Genomic DNA, 19788 nt, shown 5'->3' on the forward strand with positions numbered 1-19788 from the left:
GCTACCCACGGTGGATGAAGTCTTAGCTGGGAGTACCCCACTTGTCCTTTAGTTGAAAGACCCAAAGGGTTGCACACTTCAAGGACCACAGGACTCACCAGGACACACTGAAGGACATCATACTTCCAGGGTTTTCCCAACCAGTTCTGCCATAATGCAAGATGTCACATTTCGTAGGGAGGGCAGAAACAAGACTGTTTCAGGCAGTTCCTCCCTGTTTTAAAATATTGCAACTCCAGAACATTCCATAGTTATTCTTGAGAACTACAAGAAAGAAGTGAGGAGAACTGGGTCAGTCCAAGGCCACCAAAGAGCTGTTCTGCCCTATGTAAGGTCTACATATGACTAAAATGAGATGTGTCCATTTTTGTGGAAGGTATTGTTGCTCTTTCTATTGTGGTATTCTTTTCTCCTTATATTCAATTTTTAACAATTAATGTAGACTATAGAATAATAATTAATATTACATTTCATAGCTTTTTTCTTTGGAAAAGTAATAGAATGGTACAGTGAAGAACAATGTAGGGTTTGGTCTTAGATCTGGCTCTTGGATAAGAGCAATGCAAGAGTTTGAGGACACTTTAAATTGAATTTCTAAGTCATACTTGGTTTGGGGGGATTACTTTTTTTAAGACTGTTATATAGATTTAAAAAAATCATCTCACAAGTTACCCCATATTAGTATTCTTCATACTTACTTTTCCCCATCCTCTCTATTGTGTTTACTGTATTCATTTTCCAGGGTTATCATAAAAGGTTGTAACAAACTGGATCTTTTAAAGTAATAGAAATTTATTCTCTTACAATTCTGGGAGCTGAAAGTCTGAAATTAAAGAGGCAGCAAGATAGGCTCCTTTTTTGAGCCTCTATATTAGAGTTAGTTCCACGCCTCCTTCTGAGTTCTGATGGTGGCAGGCACTTCCTGGCATTCCTTGGCTTCTAGCTTCATCACTCCAATTTGCCTTTGTCTTTATGACCATCTTTCTTGTTTCTCCTTCATGTCTTAAAGATCTCTTTTCTCCTTAATAATGCCAGTAATTGTATTTAGAGTTCTGCATTAATCCAGTCTGATGTAATCCTAATTTGATTACATCTGTGAAGACCATATTTCTGAATAAAGTCATATCTATAGATTGGTTTAGCACTTCAACATATCTTTAGAAGGGAAACAGTTGAACCCACAACATATTGCAAGCAGACATCAATGTAGGAGAAGCTGGGAGATTTGCCTGAGTGCCATACAAAGATAATTGCAAAACTGCATCTAGGAACAATTTGTAACTCAGAATTCACTGATTCTAAAATACTATGCTATTTTTTCTAAAAAAAAAAAAAAAAACAAAAAACAAAAAAACAAAAAACAAAAACATTTTTATCTTCTAAAAAAAGATAAACCTCCAATTGTGGCTGTACCTATTTATCTACTCTATATGCTTTACTGGATTTAGAACACAAAAAGATAACTTGAAATATTGAACAGAGAGAAAACTAATATGTGATTGTGAGTGTGTAGGTATACACACCATGAGCTGACACACTAGAAGCTGTGGGCCAGCTCCATCTAGCACAGGTGTACTTTATCCTGTATAGAATTGTGTTTTTGTTGATGGTGATTACTTTTTTAAGAAGCTAAGGTTTTGGTTTTTTTTTTTTAAATCCAAACATTTGACATAAAACGTCAGGTTTCTAACTTTTCCTGAAAAATCATCTGATCTGGCAATATTAGACCCACATGACCACATGCTGCTGGAGCTGGAGTAAATGCCCTTTTTAGAGAAGTGTGCAGCTTTTTGGTGGACACAGTCCCATTTATATCCTCTGTTTGGTCTGTCTCACTTGTGCCAATTTCCTACGCATTTCAATCTGCTTCCCTTGGTCTAGAGAAAAGTAACCTGCCTGCTATTGTACTCCAGACTCACCCAACTCCAGGCTCTAACTCCACTGCACAAATATAAGTTAGGGTTTGGTTCATCTCAACTTTGTTTCCTTTTTTCTTTAGCAGGAGCAAAACTCTTATTAAAATAAAACTCTTCTTTATTCTGTTTCTCAAGTGACTTCAAAAGTCTGCCTTTTTTTATACATAAAGGGAGGATACCATTGCTCTAATTTATGAAATTCCAATGGGAATATCTACCATTTTCTTTATTATCAAGATATTCATAGGGAGCAGGAGCATGGGAGGAATGGACAAACTTTACAGCGTAGAGGGGTTGGAGGGGAAGGGAGAGGTATGGGGTAATTAATGATGGTGGAATGTGATGATCATTACTATCCAAAATAAAGGTATGAAGACACAAATTGGTGTGAATATACTATGTATACAACCAGAGATATGAAAAATTGTGCTTGATATGTGTAATAAGAATTGTAATGCATTCTGCTGTAATAATTAAAAATTACATTAAAAAGATACTCAATTATGTGTATTTGTGTGTGTATGTTTGTGAAAAAGTATATTAAATAGGAAAAAGTGGATTGGAAAGGCAAACATAAAAATAAGAGGAAAAGGAGAGAGCCTAGAAAGAACAAGACTTAAAACTATGTAAAAGGAGAGAGATAGTAGCTAGAGAAGTGATAGAAATGGAAACAAACAAACAGAACCAAACCTATGGATTCAATATAAAATCACACAGGCTGTGTTTATAAAGCTAACCACAAGATATTTCAAGACGCTGGCTCAGAGAATTGATTCCACAGATTCTAGGGGCAGAAACAGGCTGAAATAAAGTAAAGATACAATAGAGCTCTGGATTTCACTGGCATCTATAAGTTTAGCATAAATCCCTTGCTCTTAACAGCCAAGTAAGGTAAATCAAATAGAACTGGTTAAGCTAAACAAGTTAACTGATTGTCTGGATCCAATGAAAATAAGTACAAAGCCAAAGTCTAATGCATGAAAAATTTTGTTTCTGGAATTTGGCAGTCACAAATAACAAGGCTTGAGCGTGGAGTGAGGTTGGGGGTAGGGGTAGTTAAGAAAATTATATGTATAGGAGGAGAAATAAATCATTAAAGAAGTAACAATGATGGGCTCAAATGTGCAATTAATTGAGTGAGAAAAATAACCCCCTGGCAGGGACTTCTTATAAATTTAGTTTAGCATCTGCTATTCCTGTCAGAGAGGTTTTTTGACACTGTGGGGAGAAGAGGGATGGAAACAGGCATGGCAGAATATGCATAGGTATCAGCACTGCCCTAGATTTAAAACATTGCCCATTAAACACCCTGCAGGGTTCCCACATCAAAGTCTCTCCAGCAGGTGCACCAAGAACTGAACCTCTATTCTCAAGTACTTATCCATGTGCTTTCTCTACTGTAGATTGATAACTTATTAAAGCAGTGATTTGTAGCCTTTTAAAAATCACATTCTACCTTCTAATTACTGAAAAATTATACACTCATGTGAAAGTAGTCTAATTTTACTGAATATTTTTTTCAAGTAGTACAAAAGTAGTTAGCATACTGAGTTTGCTTAGTTCTCCTGAAAGTAACTTAGTTCATGGGAAAGTATGTGGGGTTCCCTATATGTAAATCATTGTATTCCAGCTTATAGCCAGTTTATAGTCTAAAGTCCCAGACTTGATTTCAGATATTTGCATTTTAAAATTCCTCTAGTTGTTGTGTTTAAAAATGAGGTTTATACAGCAGCACGTTCAACAGCTATTCATCAACTTTTGTAACTAGAAAACTCATGTTGATTTATGTAAAGGAAACCAGTGATAGACATTTAACCACATATAAAACATCAGGGAATATGTTCATTGTTAAAGTAAAGGAAGTTGTAAACTAAGCAATAGTATTTTAATAATGCAGCAATAATTAGGTAATTGGTTAGCTAATTCACTATCAATTGTAATTTATTTGAAATGTCATGACATTTTTTCCTAATACTGTGATTATTTCAGTTAAAAAAAAGGCTTCATTTTGACCATCTATATCACAGCAAATATAAAATCACTGGGGAGTGATAAATCTCGCTATTCTTTTGAGTGGTTTTTCATTTTTAGTGAAAAGGCATTTAATGTATATCAACTGCTATTTTCCCTGATAATCACCCACCTTTTCTTTTTTATATCAATTATATTATTAGAGGTAAATCCTCCTTCCAAATTGATATCAATCTTGGAATTTATCAAAAAACTTCTACTTTGCCTTAAGGTTAATTGAGAAAGTGGATGTTTACACTTATTTCCTAATGTTAAAGCAAGGCTATGATTGCAGTAATAAACACAGCATCTCACAGTGCATTCATTTCTCATGAATTTATTTTTAGTGTAGATAGAGTTTCTAAGTTAGTATGATCATTAATAAAAACTTATGAAACGAGGTATGTTTTCTGGTGATCATTTTTTAGTGTTGAAAAATGTTTTCCAATTTATGGCATGGAATATTATTTATGTTTTCATATTTGGGTTGCCAGGAATCCTCCCAATCAGACATAATCATAAACAGTCACCTTGATTTCACAATTATCTCATTTGTTCTGAGCAGGGAAAGAGGCAGGAGTTAAAAATCCTTCACACGTTACTGTAGCCTAAAATTGGTAGATTCCCTAAGGTGATTTGGAAGGAATTAATCTTAGTTCCCACCTCTGGAAAAGTATTAGATTGTTCTGACAAATGTTAATTTGTCTAAAATTCAGATCCTAAGGAATTTATCTTGTATCTTTCCCCAAACAAAAAATGATATTTGCATTAAACACACCTCACACATAATGCATAATATAATAAAATTTCTTATATTTGTAGAATATTTTATTTATGTTACTCATATTTTATACATATTTATAATACTTTACCTTATATTTCATATAATTTTAGTCATGAAGGAATGCCATAACAACATTCCAAAATTTTGTTCATTACCTGAATTCTTCTTGATGATATTCTTAGGAAATAAAAGGAATTAACATTTATTAGTGGTTGCCTTCTGCTGATTCTGGTATGTGTATTTGATCATTTGCTGAGACGTAATATGTCTCAAGGTGATCACGATCACAGTCTTGAGTTTGTATCCTTCCTCACAATTGTACTTAATAGGTATGTGACTCTAATTATCTTGGTTGGTTTATGTATTATTTTCCTCCTTGGTGAAATCCTAGAATCTGTCTCTTAGAGCTGTGAAGATTAAATAAGTTAGTGTAAATGAAGCACTCAAAACACTGGTTGGCATGGGGTAGGTGCACATTTAATATTCAGCATTGGAGTTATCCTCAGTATATCTTATAACTGGATGCCCTTATCCTCATTTTATCATTGAGAAAATTTATGCTTAGAGATTTGAGGCAATTTACATAGAAACAACAGAGGAACTCATACATGAAAATAAATTTAGAACTTTTGGCGTTGAGCCATGTGATATCTTTTTTCATTCTGAGTACAGATTGATAGTTTTCCCTTTATATATTTATGGGGAAAAGAGAAACATTTGTGACCATTCGAATAAGTCTAGACACAATAGGTAATTTAAATCTGATAATTAGTTGCAGAAGGAATATACTGCAACACTTAATCTTGTCCCTCAGTTCCTATAGTTTGTGTGCATGTAACTGGAGAGAAGGTAAGTACGGAGGACTCTTTGTTTTAAAATTTATGCATGAAGCATAAAAATGTTAATGTTTTTAAATAAGAGAAGCACAGAGAAAAGCTTAAAACCATGACATTACAAACATCCTGTAGCCATGGTGAAGATCAAAGTTTGTAAAGGAAAATGAAATACACTACACAATTGTTCAGATCAGATATACTAGTGGGTCAATAGCGGGTTTTTAACAATCTAGGTGAAAAACATGGCTTTGACTGTTAAGAGTGCCTTTAAACTCTGCTGCCTCTACTGTAATATTCACTCTTGAATGTACACATGAAATCATTTTAGATTTGATTCCTGAAAATACACTGTCCATTCCACTTATTTTTGCAATAAACTTAGGTTCTACAATTGACACATCTGGCTGTAGCTTCTATGCTATTTGCTCTAGACCCTACTGATAAATAACAGGAAAAGTTGAAAGAAAACAAAAATCAAAAACCCTGAGTTAAATAGACTTTAGTTTGTTTGTTTCATGTTCACTTAATGACTGCATAACTTTAGATGAATTATTGCTCTAAGGTAGCTATACTTTATTTAAAATTTTATTTGTACTTTAAAAAATTTAGCTAACAGTTATTGTTTCATATCCAAGATAATTCTCTGGAACAAATTGGCAATTACCAGTACCCCTATTTGATCATCAAGGAACCTGGGTTTCCAAAAAATGCTTGGTCAAACAGAATAGAGAATGGGCTTGGAATAACTAATAAATATAGCTAGTAGTTACTTAACACATAGTTCCAAATATTTTATGTATTCATTAGTTTATCTTTACATGAAGTCAGGTCTATTATATCCATTTTACAGATGAGGTGATTGAGGCATCATAAAGTTAAGGATGCTGTCAAGGTCATAGATAATAAATGTTGAAGATGGAAATTGAAGCTTAGACAATCTAATTCTATTTCCCACACAGGTAACCACTTGACCAAACTGTCTTCCTAAAGGCAATAAAAATATTAAAAACCTGTGGTTCCTGCCTTCGGGCTATTTAGTTTCTTACAAAAGTAGTGCAAGTTTAAATAGGCTTATCAGAGTAATGAATTCTGATTTCTCTGGAAGGAAATGAATATTGTATTTGGGATGTATATTATTTCAGTGCTCCTGAATTTGTCCAGTTTTTTCGTTCTTGCTTTATAGGGCCTGGAGGCAGAAAATTGTCTTAGCTTATAGCATTTGAGACTGAAGCCATTAGGTTTGTGATGTTGAAATAAAAACATCTGCTGTTTCTGCTCCAAAACCAACCGGGCGGTAGAAATATAACAGGGATAGGAATTTAAATGTCCATAGGACCAACACCATATTTTAAAGCCATAGACTCCAGACTTCTCTCTACCTTCTAATCTGCAAACTCCCTTGGAGTTAACTCCTTTCTCGCCAGATCCAGCAATGCCTACTGGGCATGCCCAGTTTTACAGTGAAAGCCTCGCACTGAGTTTCACTTTCTCCAGGTTTTACCGACCGCAAAGGGAAGGAGACAGAGGGAAGAGTTAAACAGGTAGAGAACTTGGTTCAGCTCAGGATGTCCACGACCAAGGCAGAGCACGGAAAGCTGGAGGATAACCGGAGGTTGCAGCGAAAAGCACCTTGTCAGTCACCGGAGTCTGGTCTCCAAGTTGGCGCGTAAGCCTGGTGGGTCTCTCTTACATATTTTCTGGCACAGCTTAGGCAGATGGTGAAGATGATCTAGTGTGATCACTAAGGCCAAGGCCACAGTAAGGGGTGGGGCAGGAACACTGGATCTTGGAGGACGCTAGTGCCTTTGAGAGTCCCGTCTGTCCCTGAATTCCTCGAAGAGCTGCTAGGTTTTCAAGGGTTCCAAGCACGAGATCAAGGTGCACAATTAAAGCCAGGGTTCATCCACTCCTTGGCACCTTCTCTTTGGTTGCCAAGCCCTGTCCTGGCACCCTCTCAGGTACCCCCGCCCAATCACGACGGAACCCCGGAGAAGTGGAATCTCCACAAGCTTTCCGTGGGTCTAACAGGGGCCTGGGCATGCTCAGTAAGCTACGTGGTTCTCTTGGTCTCTCTCTCTCTCTCTCTCTCTCTCTCTCTCTCTCTCTCTCTCTCTCTGTATGTGTGTGTCTCTGTCTCGGGTGGGGGAGGGAGGGTGGTGACAAGTTAGAAGCGCTTGCGGCAGGTCCCCGCCCCCAGGACCGGGCTCCCCCTGCAAAGGAAGATGCAAAGGTAGAAGCACCTCGCTCCGCAGCATCCAGACCTGGAGGGGCTGCTTCCGCCTGCCTAGCCCACCTATTCCCCAGCCAGAAGACGGGCTCGCCGCTCTCCATGGTACTGCGGAGATCTCAGCTCCGCCCTTCTCTTTCAGAAGGACAGCACCCGGCGTCACGTAACCCAGCCTTCTCGGGCTCCACCACCGCCTCTTCCTTCCCAGCTTTTTCCCTCTCCTCCTCCTCCTCCTTTTCCTCCTCCTCCTCCTCCTCCTCCTCCTCCTCCTCCTCCTCCTCCTCCTCCCCTCCGTTGCATGTTCTCCCCTCCCGCACTCCTGGAGATAGACGCTCAAGCCTGACGCCTCTGAAAAGGCAGCAGCAGTCGCCTTATCCGTAGACCTCAGGAAATTCTCTTTGACCGATGCATGCTTCAGGCTCTGGCTCGAGCTAAGGGGAATAACCAGGCAGGTAAAGAAGCTCATTTGGGTTGGGGGGAGGGGATGGGGCGAGGCAAGCTGGAGAAGGATATCTTTCTCTGTTGTAACTGAGCCAGGATTTGCCACAAATGCACAGGGAAGGATGGGTGGTGGGAGGGTGGAGGAGTGTAGATCTTGGTTGTTTGCATGAAGCCTTTTAAATGGTAAGAAGAAGATGAGATGGTGGGACTTGGGTAGTAACTTAGAGGCTAAATGCAGAGATTTATTACCAAAAGAAAGAAAAGAACAGGTCGGCTAGAAATCAAAGCACTAAAATAAATCTACATCTATATCTATCCTTTCCTTCCTCACCCATCCACACTATGCCTCTTCTTAATTTGTGCAGTAGACTTCAGGCTCCAAGAAACTGCACTAGTGTTACAGATGGGGCTTAGAGACTGGGCGGGAAAGCCAGGGAGAATTTTGGGCATACGTTCGTTATTGAGGTACTTTCCAAAAGCCAGAAGCAAAAAGACAGGTACTTCTCAAAGATTTCAGGTTCTTTATGAGGATATATATTGAAGGGTGCATGGAAAGGGGTGTGTGTGTGTGTGTGTGTGTGTGTGTGTGTGTGTGTGAGAGAGAGAGAGAGAGAGAGAGAGAGATAGAGAGAGAGAGAGAAATTATAAACATATTAAAATAAATGCAACTGCAGCTGATGAGCATACTGTATTGATTCTTCCAGTGAGTTGGAAATGAATTTGATTCTAGAAACGAAAGAAAAGATTAATGAGGCTGTTAGTCAGCTTTTGAATTAGAGCGCTTCTTGTTTTGGCTGCAGTAAGATTGTTTTTCAGTTCCTTTTATTTCAATCCTCTAATTTGTGAACTCATCAGGTCTTTCCGGCACCTAGAGAGAATCCTCTTTCTCCATATAAATACAGATGCTCTCTCACACACAATGAGCTTCCTCTAAGAACCGGGAGAGCCAGTTGACCTCCCTTGTGGTAGGAATATACATCTATTCCTCTAGCACAACCTCCCTTCTCCTCCATTCCTTAAAAAAAAAAAATGTCAAGGTTTGTATTAGTGGAGGAGAGCAGGAGAGGAAAAAGGTTATGTGTTTTACACAAAATCAATTAATAAAATAATCAGCTCCAACAGATTCTCTTTCTCTCTTACACACACACACACACACACACATACACACACTACACACACACACATACAGACACAAACGGCTTTCTAATACAAGTTTGAGGATGGATTCAAAGTACTACTTTTGACTGTGACGTTCTAGGTTTATTTTGCAAATTACTGAAAATTTAGCAAATTCTTGACTCCATTTTAAAAAATGAAAGTATGTTGAATAATATGCTATTATTAATGATTTTTTAAGAGCATCTTTCTTTGGGCTTGGCACAGGAGTAGAAAAGATGTGACTGGTAATTGCTGATGATGTGGAATGTATCAGCCATAATAAATCAACTACTGAGATTTTTACTTCTTTTTGCTCGTTAGCAGTGTGTGTGTGTGCATGTGTGTCTGTTGAAAGAGAGAGAACCAGTCATCTATTTCATCTGGGGAGGAACTTGAAGTGGGATCCCCTAGCTTGGTGGCTCTCAGCTGACACCTGTAGGGACTGTTCTGAACTGAAGAGAAATGTTCTTAGCTCTCTCCATGGTGGAGCAGCAGCACAATGCGGTGCCATAAATTACTGCTAGTTTCAGCTTGTAGGGAAAAAAAGTGTTAATTGGATAGTGAGCTTCTGTGTCCAAGCAATAAATTTGGTGTGTGTGTGTGTGTGTGTGTGTGTGTATGTGTGTATATGTGTTCCAGTGGGGATGGGGGAAAGTGGAAAAATAGTGAGAAGTGGTGAAGAAAAAAATATGTTTTTTATATGACCAGATGATATATTTGTGTTATTTTCAAAATGTAGGAATAATTTATTTTGCACCAAAAAAAGACAGAAAAAAAATTAGTATGTGTGTTTTATGTACCATTTCAAGAAGCTGTTAGATTAGAGTTGAATAAAGAGAAGAAATTTAATAGCATGTTGAGTGATTCAAAGGTATGGTCTTAAATCCTAACATCCTGGAGCCATAGTAACTGAGGTGACATACATGCCAACTGCTGTTCTGACCACACCAATCCTAGGGCTGACAGCCAGATAACGACTTGAGGAGGAGTTAGATCACTACACTGTTAGGCAAAATATTAAATAACCATCTTTAGAGTAAAAATAATACAACATTTGACTCATAAATATTGCTAATAGTATATATCTGGCTCCAATTAGATATTTTCTCCTAAAACAGATCATTTCTTTAATAAAAAGAAAGAATATGTTTGTTTGAAATCTTGAAAGAGACTCCCAAGAAATCATCAATATTCCTACTCTGAGAGAAATAAAATGGTAGGAATGCTATACAAATCTAAGTTGGCAGCTTCCTGCCAACAATTTGATCTACTTTGTCTATAGTAAAATTTGCTATTTAATGAAATCTGAATAGGTTGTTTTAATTGTCCAGGTAACTAGCACAGAGTAAAAGAAGAAATCCTTAAAAAGGCCTTTTTTCACTTCTAATACATTTTAAGAATTATATTTTCTTTAAAAATAAAAAGATAACCATAATCACCTCTTTTTAAAACATGAGTTAGCTAATAACAGTTATAATAAATCACAAGGATATAATTGTTGTAAGACTGTGATATTAGCTATTGGGAAACACCAGGCCTTACTTGTAGGTCAGGACAAAAAAAAAACCCCTCTATCCAATAAGGTTAATTATTTGGCTTATATACTTGCTTTCTGAGTTGAATGATTATTTGCATGATACTGTAATTGACCTTAGATCTTAATTTTAATTTTCTACAGATTTCTGGGTCCTTATAAAAGGACCATATAAAACCAAAATGCATCGCCATCACACAACCAATTGATATGCTGGCATCTTAGCTTGGCCTTGCTGAGGCAGAGGAAAAAGAAGAGGAGCTGTTGTAATTTCCACATCTAACAGCTTCTGGCTGTTTCACAACTTGTGGGTTTGAGGCCTGTTCTTGGGGAGGTTTAAAAGAGAAGTGCAATCCAGCCTGGCAGGCCATGCACAAGGAATTTGGCTTAGGCTGCAGTGGTGCTGGAAGTCCTTGATATGACAGAAGAAGCAGGTCTTTGAAGCTACTTTGGGGTTAATAAGTGGTGCCCTCAAGAGGCAAAGAATCCCCCTCTCCGTTCTGGTTTGGGACACTGCATCTGGAAGGGAAACACTGAGGCGGTCACAAGCATCCAAGGATACTGGTTCATTGCCTGCTTCTTGCGATTCCTTGAGAAAGGTGAGTGCTTCTCACTGACTGTAACTGCTTCCCTTTTGTCTGGTACCACACTGGAGGTACCTGACATTTGGAGGAGTGAAGTATCTGTCAACACCATAGATGCCCTTAATCTAGATCACCTGCTGCAAATGGATCAGTGATTTTCCTTGATCTGCTGTTGACGCTTTTTTCAGAACGTTGCCTCCAAAGTGTATCCTCCCTTTGGTCTGGAAGTTCTGTTGCTGCCCTGTACCACTGGGGTCTACGTTTTCCAGTCGGAAGGGGACTATAAGGAGAAAGGTAAGGGTTGTTGGAAGAGGAGAAGAAGAAAAAAAAGAGCTAGTGGAGGGCGCAACGCTCCCACTCCGGCCTATACCCTTGCCCTACTTGCCCTCGGGACCCTTATTTCTTCATCACGGTGTCCAGGACCATTTTGACCCTGTCGGCCCCGGCACCCCCCCGCCGCACCCCAGCCCCGAGCATGGGGACGGCGCTTCTCCAGCGCGGGGGTTGCTTTCTGCTATGCCTCTCGCTGCTGCTCCTGGGCTGCTGGGCAGAGCTGGGCAGCGGGCTGGAGTTCCCGGGCGCTGAGGGCCAGTGGACGCGCTTCCCCAAGTGGAATGCCTGCTGCGAGAGCGAGATGAGCTTCCAGCTCAAGACGCGCAGCGCCCGCGGCCTGGTCCTCTACTTCGACGACGAGGGCTTCTGCGACTTTCTGGAGCTGATCCTCACCCGTGGTGGCCGCCTGCAGCTCAGCTTCTCCATTTTCTGTGCGGAGCCTGCCACGCTACTGGCCGACACTCCGGTCAACGACGGCGCCTGGCACAACGTGCGCATCCGTCGCCAATTCCGAAACACCACGCTCTTCATCGACCAGGTGGAGGCAAAGTGGGTGGAAGTGAAGTCCAAGCGCAGGGACATGACGGTGTTCAGTGGCCTCTTCGTGGGTGGACTGCCCCCGGAACTGCGGGCCGCGGCACTCAAGCTCACATTGGCCTCGGTGAGGGAGCGCGAGCCCTTCAAAGGGTGGATTCGCGACGTGAGGGTCAATTCCTCCCAGGCCCTGCCAGTGGACAGTGGGGAGGTGAAGCTGGACGATGAACCGCCCAACAGCGGCGGTGGGAGCCCGTGCGAGGCTGGCGAAGAGGGCGAGGGCGGGGTGTGCCTCAATGGAGGCGTGTGCTCCGTGGTGGACGACCAGGCGGTGTGCGACTGCTCGAGGACCGGCTTCCGCGGCAAGGACTGCAGCCAAGGTAAGGCCCAATGGCGACCCCCAGAAGCTGTGCTCATGTCAGGGCGCGGGGAGGTAGGGTAAGGCAGGTGGGACTGGGCTGGTGCATGGGGCCTTCCTTCTCTGGACCACAAGTGGCAGTTCGCTTTGAGGTGAAGGCCTGATTCTGGAGGCCACTCTGCCTTACCAAGTCCCACAGCACTTTCCTTCACACCCTCTTAGTGGTTGAGCAGTCTCCCTCTGCCAGGTTCAGTTGCCCTCTGGGAGTCCTTTGGATCAACTCCACTTCCATCCAAGAGGCAGGTAGAATGAGCTCTGTTTTCATTCCTGGATTGCTTTGGCTAGCTGGTCTCTTTACTCATAGGACCATTGCCTACCTGAATGACCAACCAGTGTTTGTCCCTTCTACAACCACTAAATCCATAATACACAAACTTTGCCGGTAAGATGCAGACATGCATCCAAAAGACTGAGAAATAGTGAAAAACAAAGTGCAGGAGAGATTCCCCAGGGCCATGGTTGAGAATGTCCACGTGGATATTGTGGTAAAGCACAAGAGAGACAGAGTTCACAGGGCAGTGCCCCCCTGCCTTTTCAAATAGAGCGTAAAGATCAGCTCTTGGTTGTGGAAAAAGAGGAGGGGATGTGAAGATCTGCTTTACTAGCAGGAGGAGGGTTTTTGGCAATAATATTGGTTTCCATGGTTATCTCCAAGTCGAACATTTGTCATATTTAAGTCAAATTTTGTGATTTTCGTGGTTTCCTGAAGTGTGAGACAGGTCAGCTAATGTTTAGAAATGTTAGAGATTAAATAACATATTTCTTGATTAACAAATGCCTTAGGAAGATAATAGAGAAATTTAGATGTAGCTGGATTGGGAAGCTTCTGCAGGCTAATAAACAGAGGATGCATGTGAGCAATTGCAAGAGATTTTCTAAGGATATTCAGCTAATGACATTTATCTGAGTATCGGAAGCCAAGTTGTAATTTCTGTGGTTCTTGGGGCTTGAAACAGTATGGAATTAAACAACAAAATCATACCTAAGTTTTTTTTTGTTTTTTTTTTTTTTTTTCTTTTTCCACCCCTTTACAAATAAAATTTAGTTTTCTGGCTGTTTCTTGCATGTTGTTACATGACAATGACCAAGGAAAATATTCAAGATACAGATAGTGAAACCTATGAACAGAGTGAGTGAGTGATGTGAAAGGATAAAACATGGATGTATCAGTGGCTAAGCCAGAGAGAGGATGTCGGGATTTAAAGTAGATGGCTAGCTTATGGGTCAAATCAAGGCAATCAACACATGGATAAATGGCATTTGTGGCTGAAATGGGGGGAAAGGTGAATTATTAAATCTGATTTTGAAAGCTATGGGGACAAAAGCTTTATGTGTGCTTGTTTTATTGGGTAATGTCTTTGTTTTTCTTTTTCTGTTTTCTTTTTTTGCTGACTCTGCTAAGGGAAACTAGCCTCTATAAATCTTATTGAACTTGGCAGTTCTCTCACTTGACTTTAAGGGAAACGAAGACTTGATAAAATTTGCAATTGTTTAAACAGCAAAGGGAGTTAGTTAGAAATAAAAACAGCTTGTCTTTAGGAGTGTTCCGTAGTCCGGAGGAGATGGGTGAGGGTCAGTAAAGGATTATTTTATTGTGCTCTGTCTTCATGTGGGTTTTTGTTTTAGGTATATTTTGGCGTAAATAATTATAGATGACTGTGTATTCAGTGGCCCATACTGCACTTTAGCTTTGCCAGTAAATTTCCATGGATTTAAGATCAGACTTTAGAGTTATGTTTTACAAAAATAAAACAGAACATTTTTTCTTCTGCCAAATCTAACTTAATTATAAATCATGAATAAGATAGATTTGCTATGATGATTTTAGTAGTATTATTTGAAGTTTGCACACTTTTGCACTGATTAATAAAAACAAAAATGAATATTATTTTATGAAAAAATATTGCTCTAAGTATCCTAATGCCACTTTAAATGATAAAGAAGGCCATTTACTGAAATATAACTTCCTTTCTTAAATTAGGAAACAAATATGACACAATGACAGCTTGTATTGTGTGGGAGGGTGTTTTAAATGAAATTTTTTTAATTTTTCTATGCATTTCAATGTAGGGATCCAGGGATCATGCATAATCAGGAACAGTTAAGAGTAGGAAAAGCATGGAAAAAAAAGTAATGTTAAAGAGAAGCAGAATTAGATGTATTTGAAATGCATTTTATTTTGGAAAATGATAGTTCTTTCTATAAGATGAATAATTTGGAATTACCCAGATACACACTGGAACAATATAGTACCTGATACATAAGCAACCCAGGAGAGCAAATCCATTAGGATTGTTCTGGAGCATTGATTCGTTTGAAAATTTGATCTGAAAACAGAGTACAAAGATCACCACTAGTCTTAGAAGGAAAACAAAAGACTGGATTTGTTTGATTTTCACAGAAATGGAAGATGGAGTGATAAAGGCATAGTCTGTCTTCCCAGAAGGATTGACTCCATTTTGCTCATTTTCCCTGTTTCATGTGTGTCAAGTGACTATTGAATAATTAATTGACAGTGGATGCCTCTCCTAACACCAATCATGTATTGACGGCTAGGGATAGATTATTTCTATTCAATTGAAGTATAAACAACTCCCTGCATCTAGCCAGTGTTTACACTGATTGTGTCACATTTTTAAAAAAACTAACTTACAAAAACAAATATGCATTCATTAAAGAGAATTTAGAAAAAAATAGACCATCAAATATTAAAAACAAAATTTGCATTACCTGTCTCAACTATAATTCCTTTTTAAACTTAGTAACAATGTGTATATTTTAGCTGCTCTCCAATTTCAAATACAATAAGAACTGCTAAAAAGACAATAAGAATTTGATAAGGATGCTCTGTATTTCTTCTCACCTTGACTTACAGAGCCTTGAAACAACTTGTGCACCCAGGGGTTTCCAGATTGTTTTTATTGAATGAGTTCAGTTTCATTCTTGCTCTGTTTATTTGGGCCTAGCAAATTTTACTTATTTATCTATATATGCACTGATGGAGAGAAAACATGGGCATATGTGTCATAACCAGGTCTGTGTCAGAGTCTGGATGAGAGCATAAACATTCTTATTCTCAAGCCGACATCATCATATCTGCTGAATAAGTTCCTTCAGGTTGACATCTTTTTCAGGTTCAGGTGTTATTCAAGAGAAAAACAATACATATAAAAATGGTTGTAGGAACAGAACCAATTTATATATCACTTATGTTCTTTGACCCTGAGAATCAGCCTCAGAACTCAACTGTCCAAAAATGTCATCTTTCCTGAGTGATGGATGCTTATCGGATACAGAGCTTTTTCAGTGAATCATACTCATCTAAGTGCTCCTATACCATTATTATTTAATAAGTTTCTACTTAAGAGTACTAATAGTTTCCTAGTAGTTTGAAAGAATTAGTGAATTCCATGGCCATCCCTCTTAAAAATAAGAAAAAAAGGATGACCAATAAGAAATTAAGCTATGCTTCTTATGATCTCTAGCTACAAGTCCCATGTGCTTTAGAGTCACAGATATTTAAATTTCATACTAGATTGTGAGCATCACTTTCTCTATTTAAATGGTCATAAGCACACATGATTGCTTAATATTACATGGCAGTGTGCTAAATGTCATTTAATAAAGTCCTTTTTATATGACTGTGACCAGATCCATCAACCATTGTCACTCATGCATTCATTTATTCATTTCTTTATTCAACACATATTGATTGAGTGTTTTGTATGAGCCATAGTACTAGGTTCTGGTAATGGCGAGTAAATTAAGAAATAGTTCCTAACTTTATAGATTAAAGAGTCTAGTGGGGAGAAGCATTTTTTTTGAGAGAGAGAGAGAGAGAGAGAGAGAGAGAAAGAGAAAGAATTTTTTATATTTATATTTTAGTTTTCGGTGGACACAACATCTTTATTTTATTTTTATGTGGTGCTGAGGATCGAACCCAGCGCCCCGTGCATGCCAGGCAAGCACGCTACTGCTTGAGCCACATCCCCAGCCCCAGGAGGAGCATTAAGTTAAAAAAACAAATGCAAATTTAAAATGATGGTATGCATTTTGAAGAATTGCTGCACGGTAGTAAGAGAATTTAAAATAGTGTGCAGTGACCTAATACAAAATGGTTTTTTGGAGGTGTGATTATTCAGCTTAAATCTGAAGTATGAGAAGTATTTGACCAGGTAAAGGTGAAGGAATATTAACTAGGTCAAGTCAGTGATATAGGAGATAGTACATCATGTTCATGCCACTGGGAGAAGGCCCCAGAGTATGAAGAGCTGATTCCATGCTCAAGAGAGGAGTGGGAGCAGGCCACGCAGGGTCTTTTGGACCATGTCAAGGATTTTGTCTTTATCATACAAATGATGGAAAAGGAATGCAGAGTGTAGTGTGAAATCTGGGGATGAGGGTGGCATTATCAAATTCATGTTTTAGTAATGGCACTCTGGCTACAGTGTAGAAAACAGATTGAAAGGGGGCCAGAGAAAAAGAGAAAACATTATTTTCTATTTGTCAGTCAACAACATTTGTTAAGCTCCCACCCACTGTCAACTGTAGATGGAATTAGAGGGGAAAGTAGAGGGAAAACAGAATAGTTTTTTTAAAAAGAATCTTAAAAGGGAATACTTGTAATCAGGATTCTTGTTTTAAGGAATTTAGAATCTTCATGAGCTAGATAAGGTAAAGATATCTAAGGTCATTCATTGTTTGGGACATTTGTTTGTACCTGTTAAAAGCATTAGCTGAACTTTTTATGTGGAATGCCACGTGGTTTCTCTTGTGTGTAACTTTAGAGTCTGAAGGCTTCTAGAATCCAGTGGCAATACCATATTTTATTCTACTCCTTCATACAGTAAATTATACTCAATCTATCATTCTTTTAATAACGTTGTTGTCTGTGTGATGTAGCATTTTAAACTACTACAACAATAAAAAAATAGATAGGTTTGCACAATCTTTGTAATTTTTGTGCTTATAATCTTTTAGTTTTGTTTTAATTTAAGTAGTTATTGTATGAGTAGGTACTGGGCAAAAATGTTTCCAAAATTTTCCCAGAGTTTTGTTTGAAGTCTGCCATTTTAGGAAAAGATGGATTACCTCTCTTGAAAAAGCTTTCAGTGGGACAAAGAACCCCTCTATAGTTTGATCTTGAAACATCCCAAGAAGAAAAACTGAGTTACTATTCTAGACTTTCACGAATTATATGGGATATATTAGTATAAGTTCTTTTTTTTTTTTTCCTGGGGCTGGGGTTGTGGCTCAGCAGTAGAGCACTTGCCTAGCATGTGTATGGGTTTGATTCTCAGCACCCCATAAAAATTAATAAATAAAATAAAGGTATTATGTCCATCTACAACATATATATATATATATATATATATATATATATATATATATATATATATATGATTTTGTTTAAAAAACAAAATATATTTAAAGATTTTGTTTATACAAAAAGATTTCTATATATATAAAGATTTTGTTTTCCTGTTTTGAGCAGCCATAGTAAAAGGTTAAATTATTTTTTGGCCAGATTTCCTGAAGATTATGAGTGTGAATACTCAAACTTTGTATTGTTAAGGCATTAATCCAAAATCCCAAATTATACTCAGGGTCTTTTAGAAGGAAAAAACAAAGAATTTATTCTGGCCAGGACCAAGGGAGCAGAAAGCAGACAATTCTGTAGTCCAAGACACTGAATACAGGTGGAGGGGCCATTTAAATAGAAAAACCACAAAGAGGAGGCAAGTAGAGTCATAAGTACATTTTCAGAAATTTGCACCACTTGTACCTACTCAGAAAGTAAGCTAGCACAAATTCCATAGTTTAAAGATACTGTGGTCAGGGTACAAGTGGGTGGGGGTGTCAACTTCTATCCAAGCAGGCTCTTACACGAAGGGGGACCAACTCCTCACGCAGAGTGTCTGAGCAGAATGGGGTCAGCCTGACTTAACTTTCAAATCAGCCAATAACAGTATTATTCGACTTTATCTGGAAGTTGGTGTATTAAGCAGGTGACTTTCTGTAAAGCTCTTAGAGCAGCACTGAGCACATAGTCAGTTTTCTGTATGTATCCTCTTCTTGTTTTTCATAATATTATAACCACCACTACTATTATGAATGATACTACTTTCTTTAAGAGTGCTTTCATGCAAAATTCAAATATGGCCCGTTTTCTTTCTCCTCTAAATTCTAATGTATGAACTGCCCAAAAGTTTCAACTTATAAAGAAATGAAGGAGTAAAGACAATTCTAGTATTGCTCAGATCAAGCCATGATTTGGAATATTTAAAAAATCATATTCTGAGAATTTTATGATTTAACACAAAGGCATTTACAAAAACTGCCTTTCACTTCTTATGTAATACCTGTATTCTATTCCAGTCCTGTATTTAAATAGTGAATTTTTTTTCTCATAGTAACTTATCTAAAACAGCACTGGGGGGATGTAGCTCATTGGGGAACACTTAGGTTGCATGTGCAAGGCCCTGAGTTAAATCCCCAACACTAGAAAAAAAAGTCTATCCTAAATTATTAGCTATCTGACATAGGAGTCTTTTAATAGCTATTATAATAATGCCTATATTCAATTTATGATTTTTCTTTGAGGCTCTCCTATAATTTGTTTACATGTATGCTGCAGACAGGTTAGCAGTATATTTGAGCTTTAAAAATTCAAGCAAGATATTCCTATGCTTGTTATATCCAGGTTATGTTTTTCAGCATCAAGTTATATATGTGACAGTGAAATCATGTTCCAGTTTAGGATATCATTAAATGGAATGTAATAATTAAACTTATTATTAAAAAATAATCATCCCAATTAACTATGGAAAAGACTGAAACTATATAATATTTCTGTTATTTTTAGCTGCATTGTAAGATAAGGAGTCTGGGAATCCCTAGTTCCTGAAAACAGTCACTGACTACGTTATACTTATTTCTCAGTATATGTTGGCTGCACTGGTTGCAGTGTTAACTTCTATTCATATGTATTGAAAATTAGGTCTTATCATACA

General features: G+C 38.3%; 1 protein-coding gene across 31 annotated transcripts in view; it reads left to right on the top strand.

Moving 5' to 3' along the window:
* Positions 1–7005: 7005 nt before the first annotated feature.
* Positions 7006–19788, top strand: part of Nrxn1 (neurexin 1) — a 1098127-nt gene continuing 1085344 nt past the window's right edge. For 10 of the 31 annotated variants that reach the window (XM_058573174.1, XM_058573198.1, XM_058573206.1 and 7 more), the window contains exons 1-2: positions 7812–8225; positions 11051–12737. In XM_058573174.1, coding sequence (XP_058429157.1) covers positions 11966–12737 — 772 coding nt within the window. In that variant the 5' untranslated portion in view covers positions 7812–8225; positions 11051–11965. Of the gene's footprint in view, positions 7222–7759; positions 8226–11050; positions 12738–19788 lie in introns of those variants that run through there. The other 21 variants (XM_058573190.1, XM_058573195.1, XM_058573202.1 and 18 more) reach the window with 8 other exon arrangements.

The sequence above is a fragment of the Marmota monax genome, unplaced genomic scaffold (genome assembly GCF_021218885.2).
Source record: "Marmota monax isolate L192 unplaced genomic scaffold, Marmota_monax_Labrador192_F-V1.1 WCK01_AAM20220418_F8-fsc00015, whole genome shotgun sequence".
In the NCBI taxonomy this organism is placed as follows: Eukaryota; Metazoa; Chordata; class Mammalia; order Rodentia; family Sciuridae; genus Marmota; species Marmota monax.